At 38.5% G+C, this 21,322-nt stretch overlaps 1 protein-coding gene across 7 annotated transcripts in view; it reads right to left on the bottom strand.

Moving 5' to 3' along the window:
* Positions 1–21,322, bottom strand: part of NME7 (NME/NM23 family member 7) — an 88,095-nt gene that overhangs the window by 43,341 nt on the left and 23,432 nt on the right. For all 7 annotated transcript variants that reach the window (XR_006932331.1, XR_005839401.2, XR_005839390.2 and 4 more), the window contains 4 exons: positions 19,282–19,392; positions 15,162–15,212; positions 14,430–14,637; positions 11,156–11,261 (listed from right to left, as the gene is read on the bottom strand). Coding sequence is in view for 3 of the 7 variants with exons in the window: in XM_040646693.2 (XP_040502627.1) it covers positions 11,156–11,261; positions 14,430–14,637; positions 15,162–15,212; positions 19,282–19,392 (476 nt within the window). In the remaining 4 variants the exon portion in view is untranslated. The remainder of the gene's footprint in view (positions 1–11,155; positions 11,262–14,429; positions 14,638–15,161; positions 15,213–19,281; positions 19,393–21,322) is intronic.

The following is a 21,322-nucleotide window of genomic DNA, read 5'->3' as shown; positions in this document are numbered from 1 at the left end:
ACCCAACCATGTAAACACCCACTCCCCCTCCTGTTTATATGCTCCATACAAGTACTGGAAGGCCACAATGAAGTTTCCCCGGAGTCTTCTCTTCTCCAAGCTAAACAAGCTCCGTTCCCTCAACCCTTCCTCAGGGGAGGGGTACCCCAGCCCTCTGATCATCTTAGCTTTTAAAAACATGCTTTTACAAATGAAAATGAAAAAAACTTGTACCCGAAATATTCACCACAGCATTTTTACATCAAGGCTTATATAAAACAACCTTCCCCCAGTAAAATGGTGCATATTTTTTCAAAAAAATCTCTAAACTGCTAAAGGGAGAGCCTGAGATCTGGGTATGTGTTCAGTGCATGCAGCTCTTGGGGCTTACAGAACAAATAAGTGGAGGTGAGTGCAATTCCTGTTGACAAAATTTACTGTTACATCATGGCTCACTTGCACTGAAAAAAGTTACCTTCTAACTCACATGTAAAGCTAGAAAAATATTTTTTTATTTCTCAAAGGAAGTTTTTAAAGAAATTGCAGCAGCAAAATGAAGAGACTCTAAAGAGATTTACACAGGAAATACAAGACTATATAAAAAAGGAAAAAAGATCTTCAGTTGCTTTTTGTTCACACTACAGGAAAGGCTGACCAACCCAGTGCGTCCACACAAAGGTCTCAGGGAAGCAGCAAGCCCATAACCATGACTTCAGAGACAAATGGCACGGCTGGGAATCCTCCAGGAAATAAAGATATAAGTAAGTAATCTGCAGCAGAGCATGAAGATTTCCTCATTCTCAGTCTTCAGGCGCAATATTCCAGTTAACAGCCACTGCTTTACAAGAAATCAAAGACCAAAGAAGGGACAGTGCCAGGCAAAGGGCAATCAAGGTTACGCTGATATGAGAAAGCTGCTTGGCCCAACAGTTGCCCTTCTCCATTTTACACTGTATCAGTAAAGAACAGGGTACTTGCACAGGCCTTCACAGCTGGCAAGAACTCTAATTAAAATACTCATCAAGTATCAGGTTTTGGGGTACTAAAGAGATGTGCTTCATATAGAACTTTTATCCTCAGCAATTTTACACACCATAAGCAAAAATCCTCTTTTAGACTTAAATATTCAGCTTTCTGGGCTGCTTCTCCACTGAAGTGTTAAGATTTTTCTTCTCTGTAGAAATGAGACAGGCTCCTTTAGTGACAGAAGTCAAATAAAGTAAGAACACTATTTGCAAAATGATCTTTAATACAAGATTGGTTTAATGTTTAACTGTGACAAACCTATCAAGATTGTCCTGTGCATTCATTTCGGACTTCACTCTCACTCAGACACAGAGCACCATAACTGCTTAGGACTGCAGTACTAAAAAGGCTTAACCACAAGAATTATTGTCACCACTGCTCACAGACAGATGTCTCTCTCCCCTCTCTATATAGGGGGAATCATTATTTATTTGTTTGTTTGTTTACAAGGGTGAATATTTTTAAACTAAGGCAGGGGAGGTTTAAGTTAGAAAGGAAGTTGTGGATGCCCCATCCCTGGAGGCATTCAAGGCCAGGCTGGATTTGGCTCTGGGCAGCCTGGTCTGGTGTCTGGCAACCCTGCACATAGCAGGGGGGTTGAAACTACATGATCATCGTGGTCCTTTTCAACCCAGGCCATTCCATGATTCTATTACATATATATATATAAAAAATGTATACACATACACACACACACCTATATCAAATATATTATTTTATTATATTTATTTTATTTATATATATATATATCAAAGTTCTTTGAGGAAGAGTCATGAGATTTCATTTATGTTTGCAAGTTCAGTGACTTGGCCTCCACTGTCCTAGTATAGGCAACACATGCATTGCTTCTCCCAGAGATGCCTTCTTTTTAAATGCTACCCGGAACAAAATAGGAACAAAAAAACAGAGGCAATCCTGAAGCAGATGAAAAGCACAAGCTCAAGGCTCAGCCTGAGATGTTTCTGGCTTTCAGCCAATTACATGACTGAACTGGGACATATGCTCTCCTTCGTGGGCAGATAAGGCCAAGGGAAAGAAGAACTAATTAGACAAAGTGTCATTTCAGCAGCTTTCCACAGTTTGTTTTCAACTTTAAAATCCATATCTGTCATGGAAAAACAACTTTTCCAACTTTTTAAGGACTCTTCAAACAGGGCCAGTGCATGTTTAAAATGCGATTACAGTAAGAACCCAAATCAAAGCTGCAGATTAGGCACTAATTATGATGAATTTTTAGTCACAAAACACAAAAGAATCACAAGCATTACCAAATACAACTAGGGAATTTGATACTAATCCTAACAAATGATGGAAGGAGAGAGATAAAGCACTAAGTCTCCTAGAAAGCATTGTTACTATGCAAATAATCTTTCAGAGTTTAATCAGATGAAATAATAAGGTCTCAGTGACACTTTTCTTCAACAACTTGTTTCTCTGCAACACAACATTTGAAAACTGTACTCCATTAAGGAGCAGAAAATAACAGGGAAGGCATCAGACTGAAAAATGCTACAACTTCTTGCAGAATTATGGATTGGAATAAAATAGAAATAAAACAGTTCACAAAAGTCACTTTTAACCTAACAGCACTTTAATTAATAGGATGTAGCAGCTGTGTTCCTGGGATCTGCCAGTCCCAGGCACTACCAACCACCAGCCCTATGACTAGGGACATTACATTCTCTTCCCTTTGTTCTTGGCCCATTTCCCAATGTAACCACTCCACTGTTCAAAGCTTATTAAGGAAGACAGTCTGCCTTCAAAGCAAGTCAGGCATCTCAGTCTTTATACTTCATTTACTTATTACCCTTCCAATAATTAAAAATAATTCCTCAGGAACAACAAAAGATTTTTCCACAGGAATACATAAACTGCCATCAGCAATGATATCAATGATCTACCTAATCTAATAACCTGTTTCCAGAGGCAACCAGTACAATACACTTAAATTAGCACCAAGCAGCTATTCCATTTCATGCCTGTTTTCTGACATTTTGAAATGCATTTCTGCTTCACAGTATAATGAAAAGAAAAAGGTCATCTTACTCTTTGCTGCCAAGGTTTAAGGTTCTGTCCCGGAGGACCATCAGGCTTGGCTCCAAACAAAGTCTTTTATTTTCTCCGTTTCAAAAGAAGAAAAAGGGGGATTCTGAGCTGGGCCTTCTTGAAATGTATTTCAGCTATTGGTCAACTATCCTCCAAAGGACAAAGTTTATTGGTCCCTTCTCTTCTGCTTTTCTACTGAAAAAATAATGCAACTCTTGAGCATTCTTATTAAACAACATGGACACAATTTCCAGACACTCCAAAGCCACAGTCACAGTGATAAGCTGCATCTACTAATCTTCCAGCCTCACTTGTACTGTATGAAAAAGGATTTCTAGATGTTTTTTACTAGCTTTATTCTGAAGCAGCAAAAAGTGGGCTACAGAGGGAAAAGAGATCTTATGAGTGACCCACATCAGACAAACAGAAGGAAAAACGGAAACCAAAGCATCACACTTCCCCTTGAAAATGATACATTCAAGCACCCTGGCTAGGAGAATGTTTCCACAGTTATCATGACTTTCATTTACTTATTTCCTGAGCATAAACAAAACTAAACATGATATTTGAATTGAGACTGCACCACTGATTTACATGGCGGGACCTTATATGATCATTCAAACCATTCACATGCTTACTAATATATGTTTTTGTTATTCCTCACTGGACACTGTGCATGAGACTGCTCATGAATGGTTGTAATTACAAAGAGGAAGTGGTTAAAATTATTCCTCGCAGTTTGCATTAGCCCATAATTATAAATAGCAATTTTAATCTACTATTGCAGTGTCAATAAACTCAACTCTAGAAGTTAACACACTCAAGAGATTCTCTATAATCTGTTCCAGAATATACTAATTTTGTATTTTACTCCCTGAGGAAAGTTTGCCAAATCACTGCCCAAGATCAATAGTGAATGTACTGTAAGTTCTATCAGTTATTTTTGCCTTGGCAAAAGACCATCTCATACCTCTGCATTCTGTATCTTGACTCATATTGTTTTTGCTGCCAGTTGATTATGTTATTTGTGAAACAAAGTGCCTAGAAACTGGAGGCGGTACACAGGTTGCAGCCTTACCAGCACTGAGTAGAACTAAACTGTGTCCAACATTAACAATGCTGATTGTGCATATGACACATCACTGTTCTGACCACTTCTCTACAGGCTTTTCACCAACATCCAGCCTGTTCCTATTTTACACTTGTGCTTCCTCTATTTTACACTAGTGCTTTTATTTTCCTTCCTCCATTGTAGTGCTATGAAGTTGTTTACATTTTCATTTTCACATTGGTTTATTTCTGCAGTTTATCAGGAACATTTTGAATTCTGATCACATCCACCACAACTATTGTAGGTGCATGGTACCAAGCACACTCTGTCCTTCCAAACCAAAGTTTTCCTACAGTAAAATAATTTGTGTGTTTAGATCTGTGCAGAATAAGCATCTGATCAGCTTTAAATCATCGGTTTCCTAATGCCAAGGGGCCTTAATGAAAGCCCCAGCATTCAAGTGAATTAAACTATCCAGATCTGATTTATCTTCCTTTATGTAAAGTGTACTTAGAGAACTCAAAGACCAGTAAAGCACGTTATCCTTTATAGAAGACATGCTGGTAAATTTCCATCATACCATCGTTATCTAAGTGGTTTAAATTAATTTATAGACTTGTGACTCATCAGTTTGCTTTGTATTAAAGCAGTGTAATTAGCCTGAAATTCCCTGGACTACTCTTAGAAACTATTAAATCTAACTACAGCATTAACTTTTCTCTAACACATTAAGAAAGAAAATCTCCAAATGCAGTAATAAACACTCCTTCTTAATGTCTTTCTTACAATATGTTAAGCCCGTCTACTGTACACAGGTGAACACTACTGGAAAACTTTCCAGTAGCATGAGATATGAGCTTCAGCAAAGATTGGTGGAGCCATTTTGATCACTTTTTTCCTATGAAGTATAGCTCCTCCTCTTTCAATCTGGCACTTTGAGATAAAAAGGATGTGGAAATCCTTTCTACCTTCCCCTCTACCTTATGAAAAATGTATTTTACATTTGGATTAATACTTGGAGAAATAAATATCATTTCCCCCCAGTCACTGAAATCCAAAATCAGACTAAGTTGGGAAGCCAATGCCAACTTTCAAAAACTTCACGCAGGAAATAACTGAGAAACAACATAGGGTTAGTTTCAAAAGACAAAAAACCCAATAACAGAATATTTATCATTACAACTACAGCAAAGAACGTAAAAAAAAAAAGTGGATGGACTGAAGTTTTAATGGAGGCTAAAATGTTTTCTCAATTCAAAAGTAGAAAAGTAGGTTGTTTTTAAATGATTTTTCATTTCTCTGTAAGAAAAGAAAATTACCACTAGACCAACACTTCAGAACACTTCAACACCCTAACTATAACATATGCAACAAAAATCTTAATGCATTTAATTTTACATAAATGCTTCTTCTTTCAATGTAAATCCTTCTGCAAAAAGATGCTTGCATCTGAAAGCATGGTGCTTTACTGGGCAGTTTTCATTTGATTGCAGCACTAAGATTGACATGTCACATGTGAGACTATCCAGAGGTCACACTCAAATGATCCACTGTACATCTCTCAAGTTTCTGAAAAGATTTGTATTCATCCTGCCTATCACTGATGCCTTTCTGCACTCAACCTTGTAGATAAGACACAAAAAAAGATACAAGTCCTGCCCACAGTCACATGAAGTTCACAGCATCTACCTTTCACCTTTCTATAATGCATACTTACAGACGGAAAATATGCTTTCAGATTACTTAAAAGAAAACTGCATTCTTATTTCTTTCCCAAGTGTAAGAAAACAGCTTTCTGAAAAGCTTGTTCTAATTCTGACGTCTCCTGGAAATAAAAAATGAGTTACTCAGACTTTGTCTGTTTAAAAACCCAGGGTGAGAATAAGTGATTCCCAGAGCTTGTTTACAATTTTTCAAAACCTCACAATGTATACAGATTGTCTTCCTAAAGCACGAGATAGATGCTGTGACCTGCAAACAATGACAGACTTGCACCTCTCCTATTATATCCTCTCCTTCTTTCCCAGTTTATTTACTTTCCTAACCACATACATGTAATTATCACACTACAGAAGTGAATTGGACATTTACACAGCGATGCTTTCTCCCATTCAGAGGGCAATAAGTCTGTTGCATTCCAGGAATGGTTCTCTTGTTTGCAGTCAATGTTTGCAGTTTGCAATGCTGGATTTTAGTTCTCTCTCCAGTCTATCTTGGAAAGCAACTTCATTTGAGGTCCTATATGTGTGCACCCTGTTTCTGTACCTGCTTTAGACTCAACTGCTGTCTTTGCCATTCTTTTTGACAAAGTTTAAATTTGTCTTAGGAGCAAAGAACTACTCTCAATTACAATTTTTCTAAGACTTTGTATAAATAAGGAAATACGATTCTTACACTGAGCTGTCATGTAGCATTTTGCCAATCAATATAAAACTCTGTCATTTGATAAGGTAGTCCAGTAAGTATTAAGTTAAGAGAGCTGATGATAGCTCCCAAAGATTTACTCCCCAGTCAGAATAGATTTAAAATGATATTTGTACTGAATATCTTTTCCATTTGGGAAAAAAAAAAAAGCAGTCCCGCTCCTTTTGTTTTCTATGGGACTTAAATCTTAGTTGAACAACAATGTGGAAGACAGCACTGTAATTACCGTAATCTTTTTCTCTTAATTACAAAAAAGGCATAAGAGTTTAGCAGTAATCTTAGACCAAAATATCTAGCTTAACATCCCAGAAGAACAAAGCTGTCTGTGTAGACAGTCACACACCTAGCAGTCCTTGAGGCCATAGATGCTTTTGTGTCTTTAGGCAAGCTTTTCAGTTTGTATCAGACCCAATGAAGTCCCAATTACAGTTTTGCTTTCCAAGTTCATGTCACGCTTTTTAGCCTCAAATCTATTTTCAGGAAAACTCTGACTTCAGAACTCATGCCTCAACTTGGGAGTGCAGAAACAGAGGGCAGGATTTCAACTCTTGAGCTCTGTGCTGTAAACTACGTATGTGAAAATGCAAAACCTAACACTTCTGAACCCAGCCTCTACAGCCTGATCATTGCTATTTTCATCTTCTCTTTTTTCCCTGCTCATTTTACAAGGAAATAAAGTAAAAGTCATATTAAAGAAACTTTATACCCAGAAAGTCATGAAATACCAAATTCTGAATTCCTACAGCAAACATGACTAAACTATTACACATAATAAATTAAAGTTAATTCCACCCAATGATCTACAAAGCACTGTTTCTGCTGACAAAACAGTTGAGTCATAACTGTCCTCAGAGCATTAAACTGAAGTTCATATATTTTGGTGTATTTATAATTTTGTCTTCTGAGCGCTACTGGTAATACCTCTAGATCTAATAGCATGAAGGGAGTTACAAAAAGAAAGTCTAAATGACTGAAGCTGTGGCCTCGTATATCTGAATTATCAGAAGCTCCTAACACAAGCAGCGAGTGGGAAACAAAGCAACACTAAAACTCTCCAATCATTAACTAATTAAGTTCTAAAATCCTAATTAATGTACTGAAGATCTGTGCTCCCTAGTTAGCATTCTTCTTGGCTGGAAACCAGCCCCAAGACAAGAGAAGGAGGTAGCCAGAAGACACTGAAAAGTATGGCAGACTCCAGAGGGGTCAAATCTGGCTGTGACCCTCAGACATACTTCTGGTCAGATCAAGTATGCAGCTCCATGCAGCGGATCGGTTCTTTCAACAAAGAGAAACTGGAATGCTCTTATAAACCCTCTTCAGAGTTCATAGGCAGAGCCCTGCGCTATGTACTGGGCTGCTTAGCAACTGGTGTTTCTGTGCACCAGTCAGGAGCAGGTCAGCAAGGCCAGAGATTAAACTCATGGTGACTTTCCACTGCTTTGGCACTGGACAGGAATCTGTAAACTCTCTACAGTAATCAAAGCCAGCTTCTAAGAATGACCGTGTCCTTGAATTAACCAACGTAAACTAAAGATTAGATCCAGCCTTCTGATAGCAAGAGGAGCTAACTGAAAAGCTTTTTTTGCTTACCTATGGCTAAGCAAACCATTTTCTAGACCTGAAAAATTGCTTCTAAGAACTACTCACGCAATGGACTCTGCAGGAAAAAAAAAAAGAAAACACTGGAAAAAGAAAAGGAAATAAAATTCAAACCAGAATCCAGTTAAACATTCCTACAGAAATAAAGACTAAAGCTCTGAGTAAGCTCAAATACCTAAGAGAAACTTCATGTAATTGTACACATGAGCATATTACATTCATTAGCTAAGTTCAGAGCCTCAGCGGTGCATAGGAAATTACAAAAAGGTTTATTTTTAGATACTCAATACTGAAAATTTGTGGAGCACAAATCAAATCTGCAGTCCATAAGAGACTCTCCTGCTTTGACCCACATAGCTTTCCTCACTGGGCTTCAGACAAACCACCTCCTGGCACTGATGGCTACATGGGATTTTATCTCTCTCCAGATGCTATATTTTACCTTACATTCTCCCTGCCAGAAAACAGTGGACAACTACAGCAGGGAGTGCTGTTTTGCTGGGGGATGTGGAGGGTGGAGGGGAAAGTAAGTTGCTTATTTTTTTAATACCACACAGTCTCCTACCAGCAATTTTGCCTGAAGGGAAGCTCATTAGTTGCTATAGCACCTACTCTAATTGAGATACAGGAGATGTTGTTGCTGGCACAAACAGAATGTCTCAGGTATCACCAAACACAATTACTAATAGCTGTTAAAAGAGAGATGAGCAGGGCCTCCCTCTTCTGTTACAGACCACTGCGCCTGAACAAGTCTCCCAGATTCTTTCAGCACACTTCTACCTGACTCCAAAACAATCTCTATGGGGAAGAAGGACCAAGCATACTGGAAGTGCTGCCTCTCTGCCACAGACCAAAGAGGAGTACAAGAGTAAGGAATACAGAAGAAGGCAGGCTAAGATAACCAAATCTTTCTCCCTGGGACACTCCTGGACCACTGGGAGGAGACTTCCTGCAGCCTTTGTGAAGAAGGATTCCTCTCATATCTAACTGTCAGCTGGAACCAGTCCAGCTGCAATATAAAGTAAGGGCAGCGCTCTCCATCAAAGGGGGAGGTTGCTGCCCAACCACAGTGACTCTTCCCTTCCTTAAGGTTCACTCTCTGTCAGAAGAGAGGCTTCTGAAAAGATAAGCAAGACTGTCACAATCTCATTATCTCTAATAAGTGCAGCACCTGTAGAAGTACTCAAAGTAATGGCAGAAAGAACAGGTAGGTACAAAACTTAGTAAGATAAAAGCACAGCCAGCCTCTGAGTTCCATCACTCTTGATATTAATTTTAAATTGATAGAATGTTTTATTAGCTTAGAAAATGCAGTGTTGCTTCCTCCATTCTGTTGAAAGAACTATTCAAAGCTGTATGGATGGAGAACATGCACACAAGGTACACTATCTTTCAAATTTTAATTGTTTGCAAGCAGTGGTCTACCTTCCCAGCTCCCTGTGGTGTGAGAGAGGACTACAGTAGTGGATCCTAAGTTCAACTTCTAATCAGTCTTTCCAGCTCTCACACTACAAAGCAGGGTGCTAACTTGTATTTTTTGCTTATCTGTATGTCTAATTCTTTCTCCCTTTCTCCAACACACACACACACACACACACAGAGAGAGAGAGAGAGAGAGAGAGAGAGAGACAGACAGACAGACAGACAGAAGTGCAGCCAGGGCCAGAATTTGACCTCTGGCAATAGAGAAAAATCCAGAGAAGTTCAAGAAAAAAAGAAAATAATGGTCGGAGCACTATGAAATCTATAGAAATAAAGATGATTAAAATTAGGAAGAGACGACTTTTGCTCACTAAGAGTCTGAGCCACCACATATAACAGAAATTGTATCTTAAGTATGAGAAAGCACAGTTCAAGCCATCCATTTTGCAATTTTGAAAGATTAAGGACATTAACAATCCTACCACAATAAAGTCTGCCTTTTGCAAATGTTTAAATAGGTAAGATCACAGTTCTAGCTGCTGCCTGTATTTCCTTAAGAGGAACATCTTTCTGTCTTTGCTGCAAGGCAGATGTATCAGGAGCAGATGACTTGAAAGGCCTCCAAGAGATAACAGACATTTTATCAACACTTAGTGCAAGACTCTTTATTATTAAAATCAGGGATTTATTTGTTTTGTTTGCTTGTTTTTTTATTATTATTTTATTATTATTATTATTTTTTTTGCCAAGCCCTCCAGATATCCCATTTGAGGTGTGGAAGGTCAGGAAACTGCTATGGCCATTTCTGCTGTCTCCATTTTAGCTGTTCATAGAGAAATGACTAGTGTGCCACAGCTTACCAAGAAAAATCTAAATGTGCTCACATGACAATATTTATTTTGTACTCAGAAGTATTGTTGGAATGTCAGAACTGAAATATTTTACTGCACTTACTGCTCTTACACATGCTCCTGTATCTAAGTACATGATACAAAAGTGAGATTATTTCAGCATGGTAACAATGGGGCATTAAGCTTTTCTGATGCTCAGGTAGTAAACTTGCAAGATATGCTACAGCACAGAAAGAACCATGGAGTCCTACAAATGCCTGCTACTTTCCATCCCCACGGTAGTCAGCAGAATAAGATTCACGTCTGAAAAATTTCCCTTTGGTTGAAGTTTTAATGTAATATGTTACTGTGTAAATGGAAGACCCTGTAATATAAGCAGGTGTCCTGCTTTCGCTCTGGCATGAGGAAGCTAACCTCCACTAGAGTGTGGTAGACAGATAGGAGTAAGGATACAGTTAAGTTACCACAGCTTAAATGAGATTTGCTGAATCTCATTTATAATTTTATTGGTTTTTTTTTTTTCAGTCTCACTGTTTATTCTGAAATTAAAAAGTATCCACACAGCACACAATCCATGAAAGTAAACTGAAGAAATACCAAAGGTGTATGAAAATGTACTTGGAAGAGTATGCAAATCCAATGAAATACTCTGTGCTCCTGCAATTCCGTGTTTTCACAAAAAAAATGGCATAGGAACGATCATGAGATACAACAAAGCATAGTTTGTTTCACCTCCACTATTCATATTGCTTACCTTCATTAACTGCATGAGGTTTAATAATGCAACAAGTACAGTTTGTGAATTTTGCACTGTTGGCTGGTCCATGACCTCCACTGGAGGGAAAGAACAACTCCAGCTCCTGAAAACAATTGTAATTGAATTCACTTTAGTTTTATCTAGCTGCATGTATGAGCTTTCATCGTAAGTAACAACATCCAAAGTACTCAGTCACAGAAAATTATTGATTTTTGTGCCACAAATACTTCTCCCCTACAATATTCTACATATCTTTCCAACCCTGGCAACATTGCTACAATCATAAAAACATCATTTGAATATTTCTTGTAATTTTTTCCCCTTTCCGCTTCCACAATGCAATCTATTTCCATTCAGAACATTCAAATTGCTGCTGCCACAATCATTTAGCAGAGGAAGTATTCCCAGATTTCTAAATTCTCCCTTTCCTCAGTATTTTTCCCAGGTCTACTCCCCATGTACAGATTTTAGCTTCTCTCTTTTCACAACACGTTTCCCGCCACCTAAGCAATAACACCACAAGCATCCAGTTTTTCCTTATACAAAACCCATCTCCATCCCACCCATTTCCAACTATTTTTTTCTTTTTGTATTAAACAATCTTTACCTAAAATTTTTGGCTCCACTCTCATGACTTATGGACTCTTACCACTCATTTTTTTTTCCAGTCTTAGTGAATGGAAGATGATGAATTCAGTTACTCCAATTTCTGAGAAGAATCAAAAAGAACCTCTTTGTTTCCCATTACTTCCTTTCCTCCTGCCATCACTATTTGGTCTTAGACCACAGTAAGCTTGACACCCAAGCTTCTACCCCCCCTCAGTGATTTTTTTTTCTGTTCATTGCCAGCTTCATGCTTTTTCCATACCATTTATTCACATAGCTTACACAATCTGCCAATAAACATTAGTCAAATGCTCGAAACACAGATTCCATTTAAGACCTATTGGTCAAATTAAGTAAGAGAATTGATGAATTTCTACTTAAGGGAAATAATAATATCCTGGATTTACTACTACCAAATCCATCTAATTTTTTCATGTGTAACACTAACAGCGCTGAAGGCCATTTCCTGGAATTGTCTCATTTAATTTACTAGCTCAATTCAGATGGAATAAACTTAACTATTTCTCAATCTTCACCTCATGTTACTCTGGCAATTGCTGTAATCCTGACTTGAACAATTACACAGTTTTCACTCATGGATCTTTCAACTGGAAGGAAGGTGAAGTGTTTTTGTTTTCTATTGTTGTTTTTTTTTTCCTAGCAACCAATGCCCATCTTGAGCACCCATAAGGGTTTAGTTTCCTGCATCCTTCTTCTGGTGACATGCTGCATCCCTCAATGACCTTGTCCCACTCTGTTAACTAATGTTCATTCTAAAAGCAGCAGCCAGAAAAAGTCAGCAAAATACTTAAAACATCTAACACTTTCTTTGGTCCATTAGATGCCAGAAGAGAAAAGTATCTACATAATGCTGAAGGACTAGGATAATGAAATGCCAAACAAAATCCAAGTGATGCTTTAAAAAGAAAATATTTTTTATTTATGCCTAATATGAAAAAAAAATTGTCCTGCAGAAAGAGAAATAACCTTAAAGTACACCAGCAGCCTACTTTCATTTGTCATTGCAATGTTCTACTCTAACTATCATACAATACATCCATTAGATCATTAGATGTAGTTGGGACTTTGGTTTTCTTTCAGAAAATTTTATTTAGGTCCCTCTATTTTCTATTTCTTTTCAGGAAAGCTTCTGCAAACTGCAACCAACCTGTTTCCATGGCAGCTGCTACATAAGCATATAGTACTGCACCTACTGCATTAAAATAGGTGGAGGCCTATTAAATTCACAATTTCAGTTGTCTGATTTATCAGAGATTGGTATCAGTAACACCACAAGGATGCCTGCATCTGCAAAAGTTCAGCAATAATTTCAGTCATAAAAATACCACAGATGAGCAGGGCCTTCAAACTGTTGAAATGTAAAAAGAACTACAAACTTAAGCCAAAGCACATAATTACATTTCTAATCAGATTCTTATGCTAATAGATACTGTCTCCTATACTCTCAGGTAAAAAGCTGGCACAGCAGTCATTGCAGCACACAGAAACAAAGTGAAACATTCTCCTTTGCGCATGAAGACATCGGTCTACTTAATCAGAATTGCAAAGACTTGTGACTAAAATTCTCCTTTATAAGAATTCAACTTCATCCAAAATCTTTCTGGATATGTACCATTTCCACCAGACTTGCCACTACAAGTATTCCATGTCTAGAAGGTGACTTCTTGTCAAAACTAGAGGTGTGCAGAGAGGCCCCGTAGGCCATGCACCACACAGACACCTGAGCACAGTGCTCAAGCAATGCCCAGGCCATTTGCTGTGCCCTGCAAACCCACAGCAGCTGCAGCAAGGGGCTGACTCTACCCTCACCACTAGCACATCATCACTACATGTATTTTCTAGTATGCAGTAGTTGGTAGTTTATCACAGAATCATAGAATGGCCTGTGTTGAAAAGGACCACAAAGATCGAGTTTCTACTCCCCTGCTATGTGCAGGGTCGCCAACCACCAGACCAGGCGGCCCAGAGCCACATCCAGTCAGGCCTTGAATGCCTCCAGGGATGGGGCATCCCAGAGCAGGTCTCTTTCAAGCTATGCTACTGCAGCTGTTCCAGCGTAAAGAGGAAAGACTTGGATCCAAGAAGCAATGATTATCCTTTCCCTGCTAGTCTAGAGCTAAGATAACACAGCGCAGTACTGAACAACTGTTAGGTAAACTTTATTCTAGCCACTGATTATCAGCAGATCCCACATCAGTGTACATAAACACCTCTGTTCTATAGAAATGCTGGTAATATTTAATCACCCAATCCTAGAGGTTTTTCTTAACACTCTAAGAAAATACAGACTACAAATAAAAGAGAACTGAACTCCTAGAAGCCAGGCCCACCGTATTACCTTTCAGAACAAAGGAATCAAAATGGTCTGCCTTCATAAATATGTTATGCACAATGGGAGCAGAGTTTTCAGAAGACTAGGCATGCTCTCCTGATCAAAGCATCCAAGACTTCCATTTATGACAAATATAAACAAGATTGCTGTTTCCAGGCAGTTTATTTTTCCATGCTAAAAAGGAGCAACATAGAATACCTACTCATTCTGAACTCAAATGGAAAAAAAAAGAAGTGAGGAATTCCTGACCTAGTTGTGTTATAAAATTAAATTAATAAGAAAACCAGTTAAGTGAAAGAGTCAAAAACTTACTCGAGCAGCTGAGGCAACTGAATCTGGGCCATGAGCTGCATTTCTTATGCCATCATGTCCAAAGTTTGCTCTAATGCTGTCCGGTTCATCAGTTCGAGCCACTGCAGAATTTGCAGGCCCCAGTAACGTTTTCCATTTACAAACTGCATCATCCCGTAAGATTTCCATAGCAACAACAGGACCACTTGTTATAAACTGGAGAAGCTCACTGCAAAATGGAAACAGCATATGGTGATCCAGGCTGTAAATTAAAGCCAACGAAAATATACAATCCAGTAGAGATGCTCAGAACTCAACTTGGCAAAGTCTTGAGCAACCTAACCTAACTTTGTAGCTCTGCTTTTAAGGAAGACAAATCTCATTGATTTGAAATGATTTATAATTATTTGTTTCTAAATTTGAGAGAAATCCTATATAGAAGATGGAGTGAATAAGACTGTAGAAGGGAAGACCAAGCAAGTGTGGACAAAAGCTTAAGGTTCCTCAGACAACTATCATTAGTGTAGATAGACATCTGTGAAATAACACCACAGGCAGAACTCTTGCTTTTTATCAACATATTCAAACAATTACTCAGCAAAAAAAGGGAGTTCTAGATCTTCTGATCTCCATTGTGGTCAGATATAGCCTATACTCAGGTCTCACTGAAGGGCTTGAGTTGGGACCCACAATAAATCAGTTGCTGCTGCAGAACAATAAATATGCACGTCAAGCTAAAAATGATGTACCTACTTATAAAAAGGTTTTGACTGATGGTCTACGTAGAAATCAACTGCTTCTTTTCTGGAAGAGTAAAAAGACAGCTTTATAAATACACAGGGTACATGCCTATATATTTATATGTACACATATATATACACACACTCGCACACATATATAAACCCTGAGTACCACAAACTATCATTCATCAACATTTTTCTATAGCTAATGCCTTCCCAACTGGGAAAATTTATGGGACATTCATACCCAGTAGAAGAAACTACACACATTGCTCCACAAGTAATGCCTCCTATGTATTTCCATGGAAACTACAATAGCTATACAGGGTACAATAACACTATTTGATAGAGAAAACTCTCAGCTACAAATACTGTTTTTCAACAATTACTTCCATTAGCTGTGCATTTTCACCAGTGATGAACCAGAGCTTGCATGCTTCTCTCACCAAAATCTGCACCAGTGGAGGTGACCCACTATCACTGTCCCCAGTGTTGAAATGCACCACCCACTGTCTCACTGTGCCCACATCTACTGCTTGTTCTCCAGAAACGTTCAGCAAGCATCAGTGAATGTCAATGGGCGCCATTTTTTTCCTGCATGGAGGAATTCAATTACACATCTTTGCTTCATCTGCATTTCCATGTCAGATGCCACTATGTCAGACTGCTCCTCTGCTGCCATCTGCCACATGGCAACAACACATAAGAAAATACTGGTGTGAAGGTTCAGTCTACACCACCATCTCATATAACAAAACAGGAGGCATTACTTTCAGAACAGCACTCTTACATTTAATTTTGTCATATTTAGCATGGTTAGAGGTGTAATTGACTCCTCTTTACAATCCTGATCCGGGAAGGAAATCATTGCTGAAACCTATAACTAAGATTTTCAAGGTCACTGATGGGCTCCACATTCTCAGGCTGCAGAAACAAACAGCAGAAACATCCTCTTGACAAGCTCTTCACTGTTACATTGCTTTGATCTTTCAGTTCAGTTTGAGTGTGTATGCTGGGTAATGAAGTCTGGTTTTAAAGCATAAATAAACAGTTTATCTGCTTCAGTGAAACTTATTTCCTTATCGGGTCTAGTGTTTTATGACAGTGAACAACAGCATATTGCATAAGCTGGTTTCTACTCAGTATCCACAAATATTACAATTCAAACAGGCAGCACAACCCCTCCAGATGAAAAGATGCTTTCTCATACATGCTTTTCCCTTTGATAACAGAGTTTGGTCATGCACTTCCCACAGGGAAAACTCCAGTTACTACGCATTGCCTTCTCACATAGCAAGGGATTTCTGTAATGAAGAGGGCTCAGTGCATTGTCAGGTAATGAAAGGCAAGCAAGCACACAAACTGTACCTGTACAGCAGCAGTTATTTAGTCTCAATACCTGAGTACAGAGATAGCACAGCAGATGCTGCAGGCTAAATGCTAGAACGTTCATCATTAACACAGGATGATGGCCCTCCCCAAGCTCTGCATTGCCACTGCTCAGTTTCAGGGTCCGCAGTGCAGACCTACCTTCCATCCACCTGTGAAACATCATTCTTTGGCTTTTCACCTTCCCACTCCCTGTGCTACAACCCACTCTCCTCCCTCCTTTTTCTCAAGCCTCTGCTCATGCAAACTCCTGCTGCTTTCACTGCTTTTTCTACATGACAACAGTTTAGCTGTTATCTTGCAATTGCAACTTCAAAACTCCAGTTCAGAAGTGCAGGTTTGGCCTTGGCTTGCTCCAAATCCCCGTGTGTACCATATTCTGAAGCTGGAATTTGTGGAGAAGGATAAGCTCTTCAGGTGGACTGGCAGCTGAAAGCAAGCAATACTGATGACCCCCACTCTGCTTACAAAGCTCATAATCAAAGCAGAAATGCGTGGAGACTGGAAGATTCCCGTCTTGAAAATAGTTTTCACCTACAGAAAGTCTCCTGAAATTTTCTGATCTCCATGATTTTGCTCACTTCAAGCAGCACCCTTTACTGAAAGACATTATCTCAATATATTTCAAGTAACAGGCTGCAAGTCTGAACCAAGTCACAGTAACTGTCATCTGCAATGCAACTTTACACATCTCTCTTTCTTCATTTGCAGTCCAGACTTTAGCCTGATATTGCCAGAGGCAAGAAATAACCTCAAGAAGTGCCTAAAGATAATTTAATTTTCCTGACATTGACAAAGATTTTAACAGTCACAAATTTCTTCTTTGGGGAATCAAAACAGCTACCTGCCCATTGGAACTGAACAGTTCCTGGTTGGTTGCTTCAAAAATAATGCTTGTCACACGAATACTTGCACTCTCAAGCTTCAAGCAAGTTTTTGCTTGAATTCACCATTTCACCAGAACATCCCCTGCTGAAGCTAATTCACCAAATAACTTTGGAAAGCAAATGGAAAAAAGTACACAAACCGATTCCATATTATCATTTCTGAATATGAAGAAATATTTCTGGAATATTTTTCTGTAACAAGTTGAACTTCACTACTACTCAGTTAAGAATTCCTACTGCAAGAAGTAGGAAACTATGATTGTGTTGTATAACTTAGCTCCATTTTCATTTCATCTCTCGTTACTGCTCTGCTTTTAAAGAAAGGAAAACAGTGTTCACCAGGAAATAACACACAACTCAGATGTGATTAACTTCAGAGTTTAGACAGCTGAGCTATCAAAGCAGGTATCTGTCCTCACTTTCACATCTTGGCCACAATTTTTTTTTACAGAAGGCATAAACTAAGTTAACAGGGATTGCCAGATGAATGTCAGTAATATTTTCTTTACAGAAAGCAACAGATGATGCTTGTTTGAGCAAGTATGCCAGATCTAGTAGGAGACTTTGGCAAAGCCACAGTTCCAGCATGTTAAAATGGCAGTAGCAAGAAACAGTGTATATATTATGCAGAGAAACTACAAATACTCATGCATCATTTAACTAGATTTAGTACTGAGGCTCAATTTTACACTTAATAATCAATTTCAATTTTACAAGACAAGCAGGGATTTTTATATAAGCAGCAGGCAATAAAAGTTTAATTCTCAGTTTCCATTTCCTTCAAGTCACACGACTTGGCTCAATAGTTCTCCAGGTTCACCGACACTGAAATAAAGAACCACTCAACACTTGAGAATCAAATATCTCAGACTGCCAGGGAGCAAGCCAAAAAAAAAATGCTGGCTTGAAAGACACTGTGAATTATAAATCAACATTGCAAACCTGACTAAATTTATGAACCAGAGCTGTTCGAGGGAGCATGTGGGACCAGTCTCATCAAATACTGCAGCAACTGAACACAGAAATAAGAGCAGGTATTCACTTTAAATAAATAAACCAGTATTTCAGAAAGCCAGGATGAACTTTGAGGTAGGATAAAATTGTTCTTGACCTCACACAGAAATCACAAGGACCCATGAAAATGGTATTATTTTATATGGATAGCTTTTCTTGTCAAAAAGATGTTGCATATCAACAGGCTTGGCAAAGCAGCAACTGAGAAATACCACAATAATCTTGGAAAAAACTCTTCTAGGGTAAATAAATCATCTTTATGCTTTCCTCTGCAAAATGCTGAGCCATAATCTTGTGGTTGAATGAGGCAAGTGGAGAGCAGCAAGGGGTACAAGGGGGGGGAGCATTTAGGAAGATGCACCTGTTCAACTCTGCAATAAGATCAAAAGATCACCTGCTCTGCCTGGGTTGTCCAGCTATTAAAAAACAAACAAGTTCATGTTTGGGGAGCACAAATTAAGACAATGGATTTACAGGGAGTGAAGAAAAAGTACTTTCACAACAACTGTGTTATAATCTGTAATATGGCTTGTATCAGGAAGCTACAAGGTGAGCACATACAAGAAGTCATTGGTGAACACTACTGAATTGCTGAAGTAATGCTAGTCAACTTGGATTCACACAAATTCTTTATTTAATCACCCATACTCATTTGCACAAAGCTTTGTAATACTTAATTTTCTACATGCATTTAGAAACCTACACATTGTTATGAAACAGATGAGCCTTCCCTTTATTACTCACTGGAATGGATTTAATGTGTAGAACATGGGATAACTTCAGAGAATGTCCTGAACTGCACAAATAGTACATACAATAGAGCTGACCTTATTAATTTCTTACCTTGAAAGCACCATCATTTTGGCCTTAGTTATTGTAAATCCTGCATTAATAATGATATCTACTAATTCTCCAATCTTGGGTGTTGCATCAGGTTTAATCAAAGCCAATGTTCTGAAAGAAAAGGAAGAGAGATACAGCCAACATTACTTTTCTTAAAGAATTTAGCGTGCATGTTGAGTTTATACTCAGATGGAAAAGCACCACAGAAGAATTTTGCCACATTCAAGCATTCTAGTCCCACTGTCTCACCAACTTCTATGCTGTTCTTGGATGCCTGTGCAAGGCATTATTCTGATGAGAATAAGCTTTGCTTATTACAATTTCCTCAGCTTCCTAAGCCAAGTCAGCCCACAGCATTCCACCATCAATCGCTATTTACCAGCTTCTCCCCTCACTCTGACAGCAAATAATCTGATCACTTAAAGCGGTGCGTAGCTCTACCCACAGTAACGGATACCTTTCCTAACCCAAACTCACAGCAACTGTTCACAGCCTACTCTTGAAGTTTGGTGCTTCCCTTTCACACATGAAATTCCTTGTATTCTTAACACTTGTCTGTTTCCTGATATTCTCAAACTGATATCCTTCCCACAGAATCCACCCAATTTAAAACCTACACTGCTTTTTAAGCAGTTTGTCCGTGAGATTTTATTCAGTGATTTCAGTTCCAAAGATCCAAGGATGATATAACCTCATAGTTGCACAATTGTGCCTTTAACAAGACAGAACAGTTTCCTGGAGCACAAGAGGTATGAGGAATATTCAGTCAGAAGGAAGTATGAGATACCTATTAAATCCCCGAAGCACATCTCTCTCATGCTATTAAGAGTAGATAGTTTCTCCATGCTCCTCACCCCCTGCTCTGAGTTAGAACATAACGCAATTGCTTCCCTCTCCCTCCCTACACTCGCTCTTTTCCTTAAGTAATCATTACATACATAAAAATCAAGCTGATCAACTCGTGAATTTAAAAATACTACTTAAAAACATGCCTCTCCCATGAAAATCAAAGTGAAATTATTATTTTATTGTTACTTTAAAAGTTTAGGAGGTCCCAGTGACAAGAGGGTTCAATTTTCCTTCGTACAGTACAAACACTTCACTGTATATGGTTTGTGTGCCACGGTAGCTGATGCTGATAATGGACACAATGAAATGTTGGGAGATAAGGTAGTAGTTACTGATTGACACCTGTATTCTAAGGGAGACCAATCAAAAAATCTCTATGCTCTCCCCCACGTTTTTGTTTCCAAGTACATCCTATCTTTTCAATAATTATCTTTTTATGCTGTACATCCCCAAGGCCAGGACAGTTTTATTAATGTGCTTTGCATCAGACCAAGTACACCAAGCACTAAACATATTATTAATCAGAAGTAACAAGCAAAAAAGAAAAGGGTCTGTAAAATGGCATTTTCTATTTGCATTCATCTTATGGTGAGTCAGCTTCAAATGTGCTCAGCTTACAAATCAACAGACGATTTATTCAACCCTGTATCTCTGAAACTGTGTCTCTGACAATCCTAAAGAGCTCTTTCCATCTTTTTACACTGTTTCTAATAACGAAGGCTACCCAACATAGATTTTCTTAATGCAGTACCTCCATTAATGACAGGTAAATAACTGCAAACTTCTCATTTTATTTAGCAGCATAACATGGAAAGCAACCCTTAGGTTTGCAGCAGTATATTCTAATGAGAGCAAAGAGAGGATACAGGAGATGGATGAACTTCCACTAACTTTACTACCTTGATGCTTTGGGAATAAACAGGCTATCTATTTTACAGCAAATCTAAAGGAAGAGAGATGTCAGAGAAAGAAACAAAGATGGAAATTCGAATGCATGCAATGTTGCATGTGAAATTAAGAGAGAGATACAGATGATCTTTAGGGCTCAGATACCAACACAGATTTCCACAAGCATCAGAAAGCTCATACACACAGATCAGCACAGGCCCAGATCTGTTGGGAAATACAACACAAAAAGACTTGTGGACTAAAGGTGGAGGCAGGCAGTTATAAGAAATTGCATTAGAGTAGT

Source organism: Gallus gallus, chromosome 1 (genome assembly GCF_016699485.2).
Source record: "Gallus gallus isolate bGalGal1 chromosome 1, bGalGal1.mat.broiler.GRCg7b, whole genome shotgun sequence".
NCBI lineage: Eukaryota > Metazoa > Chordata > Aves > Galliformes > Phasianidae > Gallus > Gallus gallus.
The sequence above is the reverse complement of the archived record's forward strand: the minus strand, read 5'-3'. Positions and strand labels throughout refer to the sequence as shown.